The sequence below is a fragment of the Notamacropus eugenii genome, chromosome 2, assembly GCF_028372415.1.
Source record: "Notamacropus eugenii isolate mMacEug1 chromosome 2, mMacEug1.pri_v2, whole genome shotgun sequence".
In the NCBI taxonomy this organism is placed as follows: domain Eukaryota; kingdom Metazoa; phylum Chordata; class Mammalia; order Diprotodontia; family Macropodidae; genus Notamacropus; species Notamacropus eugenii.
Genome location: NC_092873.1, coordinates 317,104,982 through 317,124,378, shown reverse-complemented (window position 1 = coordinate 317,124,378; position 19,397 = coordinate 317,104,982). Strand labels below are relative to the sequence as shown.

Sequence of the window (19,397 nt, the reverse complement as noted above, 5' to 3'; positions counted from 1 at the left end):
ATCACTTATAAAATAGGAATTACACCTACATTTGTTGCTGTGAAGTCATTTTCAGTCATGCTGGACTCTTCATGACTCCACTTAGGGTTTTCTTGGCAAAGATACTGGAGCAGTGTGCCATTTCCTTCTCTACCTCATTTTACAGATGAGGAAATGGAGGCAAAAAGGGTAAAGTTACTCACCTAGGGTCACACAGCTAGCAAGTGTCTAAGGCCAGATTTGAACTCAGAAAGACTCATCTTCCAGACTCCAGGTCCAGCACTCATCCATTATGTCACTTGGTTGCCCCTCAATACCTACACTGCCTACCTCATAAGAGTATTTGGGGGAAAATGCTTTGTAAAACTTTAGGTGTTACAGACATGCAAATTATTATTAAAATTCACTGAACCAGCTCTACCTCAAAACTGTTGCTCCCTAATAAAATGTTCTAAACTTCAAAGGAAATACTATTTTAAGGAATGGAAAGAAACACTGGAAAAATAGTCAGAAGGACTTCTCTGCACCAGTCCTGACTATCTTAGTGACCTTCAGCAAGCCACTTTTCCTCCCTAGGTTTCAGTTTCTTCCCTGAAATGAGGGCATTGGATTAGGTTCCTTCCACCTCTAACTTTCTGTGATTATATGAATATATGAATGCAGATGCCAAGATTTTAGGAAATGATATCAAAAAAATAAGGTCATGTTTGTCTTCCCTTTAGGCAGTAAGCCATGTTATATACTTCACCACAGTTCCCTACTTCACTGCCTCCTGCAAAGCCATATGCTTTTGGTGTTATAGGGTGTAGTTGGGCCCACCAATGTTAAATGATTCCTTCACCCTAAAATGTCTCTGGATGAAAGTGGTTATTAATTTCTTCTTAGATACTGAACCAAAAACTAACAACTTCTGTCCATCAGCTGTAGCTATCCAGCTATTAGTACGTTGATCATCTAATCTGTCCATGTCCAAAGTCCACCAATATCCTAATCTTTTGGTGGTTCAATTTTTCCAGTCTTCCAATCCCACTGAAAACCATATAAATATTAAATAAATTTTGGGGGACTTGATTGTCCTTGCAGAGTTGGGTGAATTGTCTTTGCAGCCTAGCTATGGAATTAAAATTTTCTTCTGACCAGTTCCATTAGACTGTAAGCTCCTTGAGAGCAGGGATTTTTTTTTTTTGCCTTTTGTTATACCCCCTGGCACATATTAGGCATCTAAAAAATGGTAGGTAACTGACTTATTAGCACAGTACTGTATCGAGTCTGGAGTTTGAGTTTCTAAAGTGATATCCAACAGGCTTGATGCTGGTCAGAAAGAAGCTCTCAGTCCTTTCAGGTGACAGACCACACAAAAAAAATCACTTTTTTCTAGGCTTGTTTTCTCATCTCTAAAATGAATATGACAATATTTGTATTATATGTCTCACTGGGCTGTGAGAAAAATGCTTTCTATTTTGTAAACCATTATAGAAGTGGAAGTGATTTCCAAATTCCCTATTATATAAGCAGAGAATGACTTCTGACAAAATTGAGTTGATTCTGCTTTTCACTAGATCATGGTCTTCCTTTGGGCCCTCAGTGCACTGATCCTGCTCCCAATCCTTGCTGTTACATGCTCCTATTTGCTAGGTCATAGAAATCCAAAGGTTAGGAACTCACACTTTGGTTGAACATGTCTGTCTCATGCCGCAGCTGTGTATATTGGCAAAGATGTTGCCGAATCATCTCTACCCGTTCCACCTCCAGTCTTTCAAGTTCCTGCAGGGAAAGAAAATCTCTGGTGTCTCTCAGCATTTTTCTCTGTATCTTAAAGTCATTTCAATAGAGTCTGGTCTCAGTATTAGTCCCAGAACACTAAATATTAGGAATTATTTACCAAATTCTTGAACCTAACCAGATTCTCCTGAGCTCTTGGATTCAAGAATTTTTGATAGATTATCATCTTTTTGGCCTGTTCTGATGCTACATGGCTGAGAAGGAAATTAAGTCCCCAGTCTCCTAATCCATCAACCCTGTTCTAGCCTTACTTTTCTTTCTTCACAGTCTTAACCCTAGAGTTGATCATTTCATTATTCTTTACTTCCTTGTCCCTTTGGGTCACTCACACTTGCCAATCTGCAATTCTGGATTTCTTCTGTCACCTGCATTTTCCACTTGGACAACCAAGTTATTGATTGCCACTGGAGAAAGTCACAACACTACATGGCCTCGATCTACCACAAATTCATGTTATCTAATCTCATGGCAAAATTGCATTCCTCCTTGATTGACTGTCCAGGAGCTTACTGCACCAGTCGTACTGATTCTCTTTCTTCCCAATCTCTCAGTAGCTATTGCTGCTTTTTCCTCCTGCTACTAAGGAAACATGCTGAGGTCCCTTCCATCCTTAAAAATCCTTTACTTGACTATCACCTCAAGTTGTTGTATAAGTTCTCTTTCCTTTTACTGCCAAACTCATAGAAAAAATCTTCTACATTTGCTGTTTCTACATCCTCAACACGTTTCTTGAATTTTCACAATCTGGCTTTAGCCCTACCATTCCATTAAAACTGCTGTCTCCAAAATGATCTACCACTGGTCTCTTAACTCATCAGTAAACTGTCTTTTTTTAGTTTCATTCTTTTTGCCTTTTGATAGGGCTAACCACCCATCTTTCTGGATACTTTCCACTTCTTTGGCTTCCATCATACTGCTCTTTTCCTCTTCTGATCCTTCATAGGCTTATTAGTGTGGATGTTTCTTTCTGTCTCTCTCTCTCTGTCTATTTTTCTCTCTGTCTGTCTGTCTCTCTCCTTCCTGGGAGATTTCATAAACTTCCATAAGCAATTCTCATATCCTTCCCATTACTCTCCACTTATTATCACTACCTCACTTAGAGCTCTCATCATAATATTATTCTCTACTTAGTATAATAAGCGAATTGGTTTCCCTGCTTCCATTCTCTTCCATCCTCTCTAATCCACCTTCCACACTGCTATGAAAGTAATCTTCCTAAAGCACTGGGCTGATCATGCTAAAAAACCTTCATGACTCTCCAGTACAAACATAGAGCCTGGCATTTCAGATCCTGCACAATCTGGCTTTCGTAACATTCCCTTTCTATGTTCCAGTCAAAACTTTCCTATTGGATAGTCTCTTAACTTTATCTTCCCCTCCAAGTATTTACACAAACCTATACCTGGTCTCCTCTACCTTCCAGAATCCTTTTAAGGCAGAGAAGCATATGCTTAGGAACTGGAAGGTTATCTCAGTGGTCACCTCTCTAAGACCCTCATTTTTCAGATGAGGAAATTAGACTCAGAAAGGACTTGCCCAATGTAGTAAATGGAAGATTCGAACCCAAGTAAATGGAAGATTTGAACCCAAATCCTCTGACATTATAGTCTTCAAGGTTAACTAAAATGCCAATTCCTCCATGATGTCCTCCCTATTGCTTCAGTAACTTATGCTTTCTCCCTCTTCAATTTCCCTTGCACAATACTTAATTTGTGTACATCGCACATATTCCCAGAAAAACGTAAACAGGATAGGCTCTGTTTCATTTTTGTCTCTGCCCAGTATGATGCCTTACACACAAGAGGTAGTTAAACATATTTTTCAAAATGAACTTAATTGAAGCAGGACTCAAAAGCTACAGTTTGTATTAGAGAATGGTTGGATTGTGAGAGATCCCTGGGGAAGCCTGACTTGAGGGTAGCTCCTTGTTTTGGGAATGTAGGGGGGTTGTATGATCAGAATTCATGCTGCTCAGTGCACAACTAGGGCATTACCAAAGTGATTAACTGAAGGGGTGGGGAAAGGGAGGTGGGGGGGAACTAATTAGGAGATTAACTGGGGAAAACTAGGCCATTATCCCAGGTGGAGGCCTCTAATCTCCTCTGGCTGGCTGACACTTTGAGAGGAAAGGACAGCTGGGTTAATAATGGGCAATTTTTACAAGGTGTGACTATGAGAGCTCAGCACCATAAAACATGTCCTTTCAAAGTGATGACATTAAATCCACTCCACTGTGCCCACACTTGGAAAGTAGATAGCTAAGTGCTAGCCTCTGGCCAGAAAGAAATCAGTAAAACATGGGGATAATGGGTAGGGGGAACTGTACCCCCAGGATGGTCAAAACTGCTCTAAATAGTATGAGTCCTTTTTAGCAGGGAGGGGTTATGGTGTTTCATATTATACAGCTGTTAAGGTTGGAAATTCTCTGAGGGAACAACTGTTTCTATACTTGCTTTCTTGTTCCTAAAAGACCCCTTTCCATCCTTGGAGTTAAGGTCTACCAGATCCGTCCCTTTATCTCTACTGGGCACCACAAGAATATGGCACATAGATGTACTCTCCCTACTTGGGTCTAGGGGCAGTCACTTTCCCCATTAAATAAGTTCTGCATTATGCCAAGACCCAGAACTGCCATGAGGCAGCCTGGGTCTTACTCCTCTGAGTACAGAAGGGAAGTGTTGTGTAGTTTAGCCAGTCACTAAGGAAAAGAGGAAGTGGGGAAAGAATCCTTAAAAAGAAAAAAAATATTATAAGTTTTAAAGACATGTATAATCATGTTATCAGGTGGTTTTATTTAGCTATTTTAGAGGAATCTACTTCACTAGGAGAGAGGTTGTTTGGGTATTTGAGGAAAATCACCTATTGTGTCAGAACAAAAATCTCTCAATAAATAAAAAATAAGGACTTAGTGGAAAAAAACCAACACTGGGTTTAAAGTCAGAAGATCCAAGTTCTATTGCTGGCTCTGTTTCTCATAACTTGTGACCTTGGACAAGTCTCTGAGCCTCAATTTCTCATCTGAAAAAAGTAAGGCCCCCTTTCAGTTTTAAATCTTATGCTCATTTGGTACTAAAAGATTCACAGATTTGCAAAATTTATCTTAGGTTGATGGCTCAATTAGGTGATTCTATGGGAAAATGAAAAACGACCTTACATGTAGGTCTACTGCTTGGATTCTATGATAACAGATGAAGTTCTAGTTGGCAGGAGTCAGGCCTCCTGGCCCTCCTCCATCCCCCTTACTATTCTGCTAAGAACCCCCCTGACCTCAAATGGGATGGAGCCTGTAGCACAGGCAGTACATTCCACCCATCCCTTGAAGGCAGTTTGAAGGGTAGTCATAGATTCATACCAAGGTGGTTGTTACCATCTCTTCAAACCATTTAGACTGGGCCTGATTATAGAGATCCACACAGCGCATCAGATCATCTCCTGAAAATACAGAAGGAACTAAGTTATTTTCCCTCCATGGCCCTAAACACACTTATTTCCCCTACCTTCATGGCAATCTTTTCTCTTCTATCCATAGTCATATAGATGGGGGGGGGGGGGTGCGGCTCAGGGTGCTGACAGGGAACTGTTGAGGTCAGTGATAGATGTTGGTGCATAGCAATAAATATTAAGGATAAATTTACTATAACTTAACATAAATCCCTCATTAAATGAACTTCTTCAACAATCCCCAAGGCCTACCAATCTTGATCAGTTGTTCAATAATTAGTCCTTAGCCCATTTAGGTAAATTGCTCCTTGGCTCATTTGGGTAAAATACCATGTTAATGTGACTAAAGTGACAATCTCAGACTAGCTTTGCTGTGTTCCCTCATCACAGGCTATTCCACTTATCACAAAGGGGACTGGGTGGAAGAGTATGCCTAGACCAATTTCCATTACCAGGAAACTCAAGGAGTAGATTTCTTAAGGGTGGGTTACTTTAAATCCTATTTATAATACGGTAGAAAGAAAACTGAATCTAGAGATCTGGATTTGATCCTTGGCTCTGTTATTGATTACCTGTGTGACTATATATAAGTCATTCAATATATCTAAGCTTCACTTTCCTCATTTGCATATTGAGAATGTTCCCACTTCAAAATCCAGTGATCCTAAAAATATAATATTGTGATTCCTGAAGTTTCTAGGACATGTGTGGTACTATGGAATGGTGCCCTGAAGGACATAGAGCTAGACCCTATTGGAAAAAAGGGAGAATGAAATTTATTGAAGACTCAGATCTCCTCAGTTCTACTCATTTTGACAACTCATTAAAGCAAATATCATTAATTGGCAACTGGTGGCACATCACTGTAGCTGCCCAGGGCTAGTGAACAGAAATTTTAGAGAGGGCCTTGAGGATCAATTAGTCCAACTCTCTCATTTTGCAGATCATAGATTTAGACCTCTGAAAAACGTCTTGGAGATCATCTAGTTCAGAAAATTGGGCCAGAGTGGTTGTGACTTGCCCAAAGATAGAACAAAATAAGGGGCAAAATTGGGATTTGAACACAGATCTTGACTCAGTCCATAGGTGCTTGTTGGCTGCAGTGGTTTCTTTTGTCTCCATTATGGCAACTGCTTTAAACTCCCATAAAAAATGGTAGTCTATCTCTGCCAATGTCTGTTTCATTTCATTCATTTGTTTGATTTTATTTTGGGGGGTGGGAAGAACCATCAATAAGTCAAGCTGATGCTACTGGGTCAAACTGGCTGTTTTCTTTGCAATTTTATCCTTTCTACTAATTTGGCATTGGTTTTGATTTTTGTGCTAACACTAATGGTGTAACTGCACTTAGATAATTCTAAAACTACTTTCACAAGTGGTGATAGTTTCCTTTTATTTTCACATGGTCATTTTAATTTTAGGAAGGTGAGATCCAGAGAGAGTACTTGCACAAGGTTACACACATTAGGATGGTTAGAAAGTGTTAGGATGGAAATCAGGGTCCTCTGACAAGGAATTCACTGCTCTTCTCATCACATCACATTTCTTTATCTTGTAATTGGTGGCATTTTATCCATTTTATCCCAGTCTTTAATATTACTGAATTTGGGAGTCATAAAACAACAGTTCCATCACACTTTTTATAAACCAACCTTTCCAAAAAGTCAGTCTGGTCCTCCATCCTCATGTCTTTCGAAAGGACCGAAGGGATTCTGTACTTCTGGGAATTAGCTAACTTTCCTCACTGGGGGGCAGTAGAGACTTCATTTGAAGTACTAGAGAAAATCAGGTCGGGGTAAAGGCTGCTTTTCACAGATGCGTCTGGTCTCAGGAATTGTAATATAAAGCCAAACCAATACTTGCTTAATTCAAGGCATCTAACTTGAGCCTTAGGATACACATATTCACATTTCTTCAAATTTACACTATTTGAAGTGATAATTATGTAAAATATGGTAATTGATTCCACCCCAAAGGAAATACGCAGTGTGAATTCAAAGAGGTGACCACATTATTCACACTAATGTGAATCTAGCTGGAGTTAGGTCTGGGAGGTGGCCCCTTCAGTCTGGCTGCGAATATCTCCCGATGGGGAGGATAGTGGAGGGAGGAAATCTCCCTGGGTCCTATTCCCTAATCCAGATGGCAAATTTGCAAAAATCCAATCTTGTCAAGGAAATGAGGAGGTGTCTGTCCAAGATTCTCCTTTTCTTGGCTGCCTACATTCTTGCCGGCAGCTTTCCTCATCAGAGAACTCCCCAACTCCCTTTTACACTAGCAACACCAATCTGAAGTTTGATCTATAGAGACAACCTTATTCTGAAGCATCAGGTATCCTTAGAATAGTACTGCAGAACGGAGACAAGAGGGTGAGGTGTTCTGGGAGGTAAGTATTAAGTTTCCTTTGGTCTCTCCATTTTATCCCCTTCCTGCTCCTATTCTCTCATTCCAGTCCTCTCATTTCAGGGACTTAATCCATTTACCCATCAAAGCTGATCAGAATCTCCAAAACATGTAGAGAAGAGTAGGGAAAAATACAACTTTTTACCCAAATGAAGATATGATTCTTAACACATAGCAAGCCTTGGGAACTCACCAGCCTGTGTAGACTTCCGCCTGGCCTTCTTAATGTCCTCTTCAGTTTTGTTGCTAAGTTTGATTTCTAACTGCTGGGTTTTCATCTCCAGGTCTTTCTGCCTCTCTGTAAGGGCCTTCCGTGCCTTAGACCAAACAAAACAGAAAGGGAAAGCTGAAGGAAGACCTTAAAAGCTCACATAGTCCAGCCCTCTTTTCAGGCAGGTAAGTTGTATTCCCCATTTTACAGATGAAGCAACAGGGCAGCAGAGAAGTTAGGTGATATTCCCAAGATTACATAGCTACACAGAGCAACTAACAGAGAGACACCAGGTCCAGATGTCCAGTTTAAATTCTCTTTCCATTTCACCATTCTACGAAGTCTACTGGACACACCTAACATTCCCTTCTGCTTGGACCTGCATGCCAAGAATAATATAATAGAGTAGTAGGTGGTTGGCAGAATTAGGGATCATGTGTTCAGAAATAAATGTTACTCTAGATTCTAATTCCAAATCTGTCACTGACTTGCTTCTTGGCCTTTCCCATCTACTCCATAACTCAGTGTGATAATGATGGTAATAATAATAGCTGATATTTAGATAGTGCTTACTGTATGCCAGGCACTATGCTAAGCTCTATACAATTATCTCATTTGATCCTCACAACAACCCTGGGACTTAGGTGCTATTCTCAGCTCCATTTTACAGATGAGGAAACTGAGTCAAGTGACTTGCCCTGAGTCATATAAGGTGAGATTTAAACTGAGGTCTTTTTAACTCCAGGACTAGTGTTCTCCCCAGGGTGCCATCTAATTGCCCCTCAGAAAACAAATTATTCAGAAAAAAATTCCTTGTTTGCTGGGAAAATTGGAAAGCAGTCTGGCAGAAATTAGACTTTTACTTATATCTTATGCCCCATTCCACAATAAATTCAAAATAGATATATAACCTTAATATTAAAGATCACACCATTAAAAAATAGAAGATATGAAGATGGTATCTTCTCTCCTGGTGTTAGTGTTCTCACTTATAAAATGACGGGGCTGGACTAAGTGAGTGCTGATATCCCTTCTAGTTCTGATATTTTATGGTTGCATGATTCCTTCCATTGTATAACTCAGGAAGTCCATTCTAAGTGGGGGCACAAGTCTGGGATGCAACTGAAGCCTCTTCCAGGACCACCCTCCCTTTACTATTTTGCCTTTACTTGTTATGTTGGCTATTGCTGCTTGCCCAACTTTTCGCTCTGTTGCCAAGTTACCTTCTATCACCCCTAACATCATCAAATCTACCTTCTTCAATCACCACAACTTTCAGGGGAAAAAGGTGTGTTTATAGGAAAAATTATCTGAGTCTATCTTTCCCAACTATGTCCAAAAGAACAAGTCCATTTCCACTGCTAGGAAAACAATTTAAAGCATATGCCTTACTAATGGGAGAAGGACAAGGGAAGCAAGAGCTAGAAGGGATAGCATAATCCTATACTGGATTTTGGGTCAGAGGACCTGAGTTTAATTCTCTCACTGCAATTGCTTACAATCTGTAAGATCCTGGACAAGTCAATTTAACATGCCAAGTGTTCAATAAATATTGTTGAATGAGAATAGGAGATGCTTGGGAGAGAATTGATCTAGCCTACTACTATTGGTTATGGATTGGGGTATATCAAGAATCACCGCACTTCACCATCATTGTGGGACTCTGGGAGCCTTGTCTGCATGACTTCAACACAGGCAGTTATTCTTAGGTTTCTCTATCCACCATTTATAATGTTTGCCAGGCAGGTGATCCTCCCCCTGCTCTGGGACAGCCTACCTTCTCCACTGAAGCATATCGGCTAGCCAGCTGTTTCCGCAGATCAGCAATATGATGGTCACACTTCTTCATGTCTTTCTTGAAATTTTCACGGAAATTCATCAGGGGTTTTTCTACTTCACTGTGGAGCTGGTAGGAGGAAAACAGTGAGAAGGGGAGAGGTTCAGTGCTCCAGGGTAACAGCCATTAACACTGATTAGGAGAAACCATAAAGAGAAATTGTCCTAGGCTCTAGTTCCAGTGTGATGTAGTAAAAAGAGTACTGGACTTGAAGTCTGGAGACCTAAGTTTGAATCCTAGCATTCAACACTTACTGGCAATGACCTTAGAGACTAAAAGCAAGATTCTTACCTAGTCTGAGCCTCAGTTTGCTCATCTGTAAAATGGGGATAATATTTATAAACCTATATTACAAAGGTAGATGTCAGGAATGTACACTAGGCGTCTTACCCATTCATTCTCAAGGGTTTTAACTTGAATTGGAATGGGAAGAGAAAAAGCTGTTCAGGTAAGTATACCAAATTAGATACCATGGAGAGCAACTGTAATATAGGAAGAGTGCCCAGAAATTCATGAGAGAGAAAATCCAAGGAAGGAGACAAGAATAAAACCCATGACATCATATGCCAGTATGAATCATCCTCCACTCAACTGCCTGAAATTCTCCATGCTTTATTTTTTGCTCTCTTTCAAGAGATACATAAAAAACAGAAAACATGGTCTTGGAGCAGATCAAAGCTATAGGAAGAAGGTTCTAAGATTCACAGTCAGAGAACTGAGCCCAGTTAACATCATTTGGGCAAGCATTTAATTAAAAGCTTGAAATAAAAGCTCCCTGAAGCAGGGAGCACATCCAGCTTTGGAATCCTGAAGAAAAAAGGGAACTGGGGTCCCACTTTGGGGAAGAGAAGAGCTAAACTGGTGGTAGTAGGGGTTGTTAGGGTGAGTTAATGGAGGGAGTGGTGGGAGAGAAGACATGATATTTGTCTTTGATGATTTAAAGAGTTGTTAGGTTCTTCTTGGCCTCAGAGAGAGAACTAGGAACAATGGGTAGAAAATATGAGAGGTCAATTTTAGCTCTAGATAAGGAAATACTTTCTAATAATTGGAGTGGTCTGAGCATGGAATGCATTGCTTTAAGGAATAATGACTTCCTCTCCAAAGGACTTAAACCAGATTACAATTCATGGAGGATGTTGTAGAGGAAGGTTAGCTCAAGTATAAAGAACCAAGCCTGAATTGGAGAGTCAAACAGTTTCTAATTCTAAGGAAAGTCCAGTGTGAGTTTAAAAGTGTTTTCTACTTAGCCCTAAGAAGGAAAACCAGAATTATGATAAACAATGATTAATAGCAATTGAAGTTTGGGGCAAGAAAGTACTTCAACCATATCAAATTGTTTGTATGTCCTATGTTTTATTTTGACTATTAGCAACACAAAAGTAGTGAGAACTAACTAGTAATTTATACTTTCCTATTAATATAAATTATCTCTTAATAGAAAAAATTCATATACTGGATCATGAGCTAAACATTGTGAGGTGTTTGCATTTTCTTAAAACCTTTTTCTGTATGATATTTTGACTTTAGTTTAAAAAAGAAACGTAGTGACTAGGGCTAACTAATGATAGTTTTTCCTTTTAAAAAAAAGTTATATTTTTAGAGAGGGGCAACTAGGTGGTACAATAGGTAGAGTACCAGTGCAGGAGTCAGGAGGACCTGGGTTCAAATCTCACCTGAGACACTTGACACTCACTAGCTGTGTGACCTTGGGCAAGTCACTCAACCTCAACTGCCTCATCCTGGGTCATCTCCAGTCACCCTGATGAATATCTGATCATTGGATTCAGATGGCTCTGGAGGAGAAGTGAGGCTGGTGACCTGCACAGCCCTTCCTCACTCAAAACAAAGTCAAGTGCAAGTCATGTCATCATTTCGCTGATGGCATGGTCTTCTTTGGCAAAAGAAAGATGAACACACACACACACACACATATTTTTAGGGAAAAAAATATAACTGACTGGATCATGCACTCTTTCTATTTATCATAATTATCCACACTTTTGGTTGGCCTATTTTCAGGGTCCAATATTAAGAGGCACAATCCAGGAGGAATCAATCAACTTCTAGAGCAGAAGACTTTAACTTTTGCCTATGGACTCCTCTGAATAATTTTTTATAAATCTGTAATGGAAGGAAATGCTAGATTTCAGTTGTCAAATAGTGAAAATAAAGATGCTTTTTTTTCTTTCCAAGTTCAGGGACATCTTGAAATCTTTCCAAGGATCTTAGGTTAAGAACCCCTATTCTATAGGACCGTTTTTCATAAAGTCACAGTAACATAGCATATTAGAGCTGGCAGAGGAAATTTTGTCAGCATCTTCCATTTGCCCTTTACATTCTACATTTTTTTCATAACTTGCTGTATCTCCCCTTTTAGACTGAAACCTCCTTTCAGGTGATGGATTATGTCATTTTCTCTTTTACCTCTGACTCCCTGGCACAGGGTCTGGCATATAGTAAGTGCTTAATCCAGTTCAATTCATTAAATATTTGTGAAATTGACACCAGAAGAACGTAACTCTCCAATGCTGAACCCTTTTTATCTGACAGGTATGTGATACAGCAAAGAGTCTCCAGTCATAGAGTTTTACTTACTGGAACGAGTTTCCCATTTAAAATAAAAACCCTACAGGGAAGGTTGATATAGGACAGATTTAAAGATAGGAGACCTTAAAATCATCGAATCCAATGCCCTCATTTTAGAGATAAGGAGACTGAAGCCCAGGGAGGTGATTTGCTCAACATCACACAGGTGGTAAATTTCAGGGACACCATTTGAACTCAGGTTCTCTGGTAACATAGTTCTTTCCATTGTACCACAGCTGCTTCCCTTATAGGCTGAGACTATAAATCATTCACATATCACTGCTAATTATTTTCATCTCAGATATATTTCCCTCCTAACACCTACCTGAGCTTAGTCTGAAAGAGAGTCTAGGCCAGGGATGAGGAATTTGCAGCCTCCTGGTCACATGTGGCCTTCTAAGTCCTTGGGTGCAGCCTTTTGACTGAGTTCAAGTTTGATAGAACAAAGCTTTTCATTAAGGGGATTCATTCTGTGAAGCCAAAGGGCCACACTTGAGGACTTAGAGGGCCACTTGTGACCTCAAGGTAGCAGATTCCTCTCCCCTGGTCTAGGCACTTTAACCGAGGACTAAAAAGGAGAAGAATTTTGTAGCAGTGGGTAATATAGGCCACAGAAAGTTCCCTAAGTGGTGGAAGTGGATCAAGGGAGCATTGAACAGTCAGAAGGCAGCATGAGTGAACCAGGCATCTGAGGAATTGGGTCTAGAAATCCTAAATGACAGAATAAACTCCATGCGAGATATGCAGAAAGGTGCCACAGACAAACTTGATAGTATAATATGATAGTATCATACACTTCTCGTAGAATCTAAACCTGAAAGAGACCTTAGAAACAATTTAGTGGCTCAGAGGTAAGTATCAGAGCCTATACTCAAACCTAGGTCTCCTTGATTCTAAGTTCAGAGCTCTTTCTTACAGCTTCACCAGGTGAAAATTTTCTCTTGGGGAAAATGCCATCTGAGGTACAGCTAATGCCTGATCTATCCTGTGAAAAAGTGGGAACTACAAAACATCCCTTTAATTATCAAGGAGATGCTACACCTTAGTCCTTTTGGGATATACCTAGGGAAGGGAGAGGAACCCTTTGTTACCCCACTGAGATGTATGTATCTGACATGATGGGATGTGGAAAGGAAGGTCACCTTGGAAGAAAACTTGAGATGGACTTCAGCCTCATCAGCCAGACTTTTCTTTACCTGGGCCCAGGCTTCTCCTAGGGAACTGTAAAAACAAACAAAGAAACAAATAGCAGGGTTGGGCCTGGAAGAAAATTGCAATATTCTCATGTCCCCCATAGGGACAAGGCTAATCTCAGAGATGCAGAAATAGAAGGCTTGGAAAGCCATGACTCAGAAGCCACGTAAACTATAGTACAGGAAATATACATACACTAGAGGGCACAGAAAATGTCCAAAGTTTCACTGGGGCTGAAGGAGAAGAACAGGGAGGTGGTCAAATAGACAGACAAATAAGGAAGTACTTGGGAACTCAATCAGCACAGAGTGGACGCAATAAAGGAAAATGGTAGAACAAGGAAAGGACCTTGACCAGTTTTTATCCTCAGGTATTTTACAATCTTTTTGCTCTGGAGGGAACTAATTCAGGGTAATCCTAGAATGGGATGCTTTAGAGTCGATTTACAAGAAACCCCATTTCTTTATTTTATAGTTAAACTTGGTTGATTGCTTTTTGCTTTTGTTTTGGAAGGAGAGAATGCTGTTCCTTTCTTTTATTTTACATACTAGATTCACTTCTAAGTGACTTTTTGGCCATTTTAACAAATCAGACTTACCCTCAAAGACTGAATACCTGGAACCGCTAATGATTTAAAAGATCATGCTGCCAAAGCTGGTAATTGGGGAAAATCACCAAATAGGAATTCTAGAAACTACAGCATGGTTGGATTAAATGTTGGATTAAATGGATTAAATCACTCCTGAAGTGACTACTTTCAGCGGAACAATAACAACAATAAGCTTTTATACAGGGCAAAGTGCAAATATTATTTTATTCTATTCTCATGACAACCCTGGAAAGTAAGTACTATTATTATCCCCATTTTCAAGATCAGGAAACTGAGGCTGAGAGAGGTTAAGTAATTTGGACAGGGTCACACAGCCAGTAAGTGTCTAACGTTGGATTTGAACTTATCTTCCTAACTCAAGGTTCAATATCATCTAGCTGCCTAAATTAGATTCATTTGAAGGAGTTAAAAAAATTCTGTTTGTCATATTACTTTGAAGTTACATCTCAACAGTAGAAGGAGGAGGATCAGGTGAGTCTAATCCCTAGTTCTGAGCACTCAAGTACCACATAAAATATTTGACAAGGACATATGGTATAAATTATTCTAAAAGGGGACTGGCCGAGAACAGCCCTTATGGATGTGACATAACTGTTAAGTGCATTTCAGAGTATACGTAGCCATGACTTCATCTGGTCTACTAAGCACACGAAGAAGAAAGATGGACTTTTTACTGGCTGTTGAGTGGTAGCACACAAAAAGACTCCTTGAGGCAACTTAGTGCTTTTTCACTTCTCTGGTAGTAGGCAAGAAGGAAAAGCTGCCTAGGAACCCTCATCAGATAGGAGAAGGGCCACAGGCTCTCTTACCAACAGATGAGTTGTCCTTCAAAGAAGTCTTTTGTAGTATCTCCTACCTCCACTCAGCTCTTCACCACATGGTTCCATCTCTTTACCACATGGTTAAAGAGCAGGAAAAAAGTCATACCTACACATACTCTGAAACGCACATGGAGACTCCATCATCCATAAGGGGTAGGCTTGGCCAGTGCCCTGTTACACAGTTATGCTAAGCTTCTCCTGGATCCTTCATTATCTCTAAGAATTTGAATTCAGTCAAAGGGCCATACTTGAGAACTTAGCAGGCTATATGTGACCTCAAGGCTGCAGGTTCCCCACCCCTGGTCCAGGCACTTTAACAAAAGGACTAGAAAGGAGGAGAATTTTGTAGCAGAGGGTAATACAGACCACAGAAAGGTCCTAAAGTGATGGAGGTGGATCAAGGGAGCACTGAACAGCCAGAAGGCAGCATGAGGGAACCAGGCTCCTGAGGAGTTGGGTCTAGAAATCCTAAATGACAAAATAAACTCTGTTCCTGTTTGTCCCATCTGAGACATGCAGAAGGGTGCCGCAGGCAAACTTGATGGTATAATATGATAGTATCATACACTTTTCATAGACTCTAAACCTGAAAGAGACCTTAGAAACAATTTAGTGAGCTCAACGGTAAGTATCAGAGCCTATTCAAACCCAGGTTTGTTCATTTTCAATTTCAAAGAGGACCAATCGCATTTTAGGGTGATGTCCTGACTTGCACATGAACTGTATTTAAGTGAGGTGGAATTGCAAAAAGTCATCAGCCTCACTTTCTCTTCCAGAGTCACTGAAGTCCACTGGGAAGGCAAAATTCAGGACAACTGGAGATGGCCCAGGATACAGTAGATGAGCTTGGCATCAAAGATGTCAAGCTCTAGGTTCTCCACAGCACCACTGGCACAAATTGTTCTCATTTCCCCATTCTGCCTGAGGGGAAGTCTTCATGTGCTTGAGGTAGACATCCCCTTAACTCAGTGACAAGTTTGAGGCCTGTCAGTTACCCTAAACCTGGCTTAACTCATCTGCTGAGATGGTTTTTACCAGCACATATTATAGCTTCTTTGAGCCACAGGTGACAGGTGGACACCAAAGGCAGGTAAGCATCCCTGAAAAAGGCTCAGTAAGCCATCACACCAGAAGTGCTATTCCTCTCTGAACACCCCATACACCATTTACTAAATAGGATGTTTGTCTATTGTTAGAATATATGTCTAGTGGCCATAACTTGTATTTGAAAAACTAGCTTTTGGTAGTTACTCAATGGGAATGAATTATGTTGAAAAAGTTCCTTGATATTTTACTTACTACTTCTGTGTTTTCTATTTTGCGTCACCATTTATAAACAATGAATTTCATTGACATGAAATCCTTACTGCCTTGCTCCATGCTTCCTAAACCTCTTACCTTAAACCAAATCCATAAATCTATACTAAACATTAAGTTGGTTTAATTCATATCTGTCATAAGAACAGAGTTAGAGGAAATCTCAGAGGCCATCTATTCTAACCTATACCCAATTTAGAATCACCTTTACAAGATCCCCACCCAATGGTCATCCAGTCATTGTTCTGAAGGCTACTGGTGAAGGAGAAACACACGACATTCCCAGGAAGACCATTTTACTTTTGCATAGCTCTCCTTGTGAGGAAGTTGTTTTTTTCTCACATAATCAAATTTGCCTTGAAACTTTTATACATTGCTATTAGTTCTACTTCCTGTGGTCAAGTAGAATAAATCCAATCCCTCTTCTACAAGAGACAGCTTTTGTGTTCCCTTCTCTCTCTTCTTGAAACATCTCTAATTCTTTCAATGAGACTCAACTTTATAGGCCATTCATTTTCCAGGTTACTTTAATTTGTAAACTAACGAATGACTTACTAAGGCAGCCTCCAACCCAGAGCAGACTGCTATGAATATTTTAGTACACAAATATTAAATTATAAAATAGTAAAATAATAGTATTTTAGTTCCTTTACCTCTTTAATTTAGTTGTTTATTTATATCTTTTTTGGGCATATACCTCTAGTGACATCACTAGGTGAAACAATATAGTTAGTTTACTGACTTTTTAAGGTATAGTTCCAAATTGCTTTCCAGGATGGCTGGATTATATAATAGTTTTACTAACAACACATTAGTGTGTCTGTCCTTCTGTAGCTCCTCCTATAATTTTCATATTCCTTTCTTTAAAAAAAAATCATCTCGGTCAATTGATAAGTGGACCTCAAGCATTTTACTTTGCATTTTTCTTATTCTTAGTTATATGAAGTATTCCTGTGGTTGTTGATAGTTTAGATTTCTTCCTATAAAAACTCTCTGTCTCTATCCTTCAAACATTTATTTATTGAGTAATGACTTATTTGAATCAGTTCCCTATATAGCTTGGATATCAGAACTTAATCTGAGAAACTGCTACAAAGATTTTTCCTCTAGCTAACCACTGCCCTTCTAATTTTAACTGTGTTGATTTTATTTGAGCAAATTTTAAAATTTCCAAACTTATTCATTTTCTGTTCTGTGATCCTCTTTATCTTTTCTTTAGTCAAGAACTAATCCCTTATCCATAATTGTGAAAAGCATCTCCTTTCTTTTTCCTCTAACTTGTTTATGATTTGAATTTTTATGTCTAAGTCCTATATCCATTTGGAGCTCACTTTCATAAATGGTGTAAGGAGTTGGTCTAAACTCAGTTTCTCCAGGTTGCTTTCCAGTTTGTCAACAGTTTTGTTTTTTTTTTTTTCTGAATAGTGAGTCCCTTACCCCTGTAGCCGAAGTGTTGAGATTATCAAACATTACATTACTATGTTCTCCTGCTTCTGTACTTTGGGCTCCTAATTTACCCAACTGTTCAATTTTAAAATTTCTTAATCGTTATCAAATTGTTTTTTTATGACTGCTGCTTTGTAGCGTAGTAGTTTGACATCTGTTACTGCTAAGCCCTCCTCTTTCTTACTTTCTTTTATTATTTCCCTTTAGAATTTTGTTTTTGTTCCTTCATATGAATTGCTAATATTTTTTCTAGCTCCCTAAAAATCATCCTTTGGTATTTTGACTGACATGATGCTGAAAAAATAAATTAATACAAGTATTGGTACTTTTATGATGCTGACATATCCCAACCATGAGCAATTACAATCTACCCAATTATTGAAATCTGTCTGTTTCTATAAAGTGTTATGTCGTTGTATTCATATAGTTGTTGTGTGGACTGTCAAATATTTAGTGAATTATGTAGTAATTTTGGATGGAATTTCCCTATCTCTTCTTGGTGGGTTTTACTGGAAATATACAGAAAGGCAGATGATTGATGAAGGGTTATTTTATAACCTGCTACTTTACTGGCTATTGCTTCAATTAATTTTTAGTCAATTCTGTCAGATTCTTTAATTGACCATCATGTCATCGGAAAAACCTCCTCTTTGACTATGATTTTTTAAATACTAATTCTGATCTTAGCTCTGAGAAGTTTATTGCCTGACCATATACGGACATCTGAACCAGGAACAGCTTCTACATTAATAATAAGCATTTTCCTATAAGTTAAAATACAATTTATTTCATTCTTTATGAGGCTTTTGACCTACAAGTCTTTGGTCTATCTTGTATCTTCTTTCTAAATTATGTTTTCCTGTATAATTGATCCCAACCTTACTTTGGGGAACATCATTTAAAAAAATAACTTTGGTTATGTAAAAGTTTTTAAAGTTTTCTATATGAGAAAACCCAATACAGTTAGAATAAGAAGGAAAGGTATGGTCTGAGGGTAAAAAAAACCTTTGCAATAAACATCTCTGATCATAAATCTGATACCTATGATTTATAGGGTATTTAAGGAAGTCTGAGAGATTAAGAAATATTCCCCAATTGGTAAACAAAGGCTATGAACAATTTTCAAAAGAAGAAATACAAACTATTAACAATGATAACTAAATCACTTAATCTCTCTGCAACTGTTTCCTCATCCATTAGAGATCTTCAAAGAATCTTATCAGCATAGATCTTTGATATTATCATCTGAAGAAAAGAGATAATAACCATAGAAATGCAAATTAAACTAAATGTATGTAAACCAGATTGTCAAAAATTTTGGGAAAATTCAGAGTTGCTAAAGTTATTAGAAAATTCCACTGCTGGTAGAATTATGGTTTGATTCAAATGTTTTGGGAAACAATTTGGAACAATGCAAGAAAAATCACAAAATTATTTGTACCTTTTGACCCAACAATTCCATTATTGGGGAAGTTACTGACAGAAAGAACAGACCTATCTGTACAAAAATTATTAGTAGAAGAGTGCTGGACCTAGGGTTTGAATCCATAAACTTATTAGCTGTGTGATCCTGGCCAAGTCACCTCACCTCAGTCTCAGTTTCCTCATTTCAAAAATAATAATTATACCATTCATTTTCATGACTGTTGTGAGAAAGCATTTGTAGAGTGGTGAGCAAATCTTAAGCCCTATATAAGTACTAGGTATTATAATTATCATCATCCTCATCATCAGTCATCACCATCGTCAACATTGGCTATCTGCAACATT

At 38.9% G+C, this 19,397-nt stretch overlaps 1 protein-coding gene across 11 annotated transcripts in view; it reads right to left on the bottom strand.

Annotated features, from left to right (window-relative positions):
- The window catches only part of GAS7 (growth arrest specific 7), a 282,359-nt gene that overhangs the window by 1,817 nt on the left and 261,145 nt on the right, over positions 1–19,397 (bottom strand). For all 11 annotated transcript variants that reach the window (XM_072645087.1, XM_072645088.1, XM_072645089.1 and 8 more), the window contains 5 exons: positions 13,382–13,460; positions 9,594–9,722; positions 7,799–7,922; positions 5,114–5,193; positions 1,645–1,743 (listed from right to left, as the gene is read on the bottom strand). In XM_072645087.1, the coding sequence (XP_072501188.1) occupies positions 1,645–1,743; positions 5,114–5,193; positions 7,799–7,922; positions 9,594–9,722; positions 13,382–13,460 (511 nt within the window). The remainder of the gene's footprint in view (positions 1–1,644; positions 1,744–5,113; positions 5,194–7,798; positions 7,923–9,593; positions 9,723–13,381; positions 13,461–19,397) is intronic.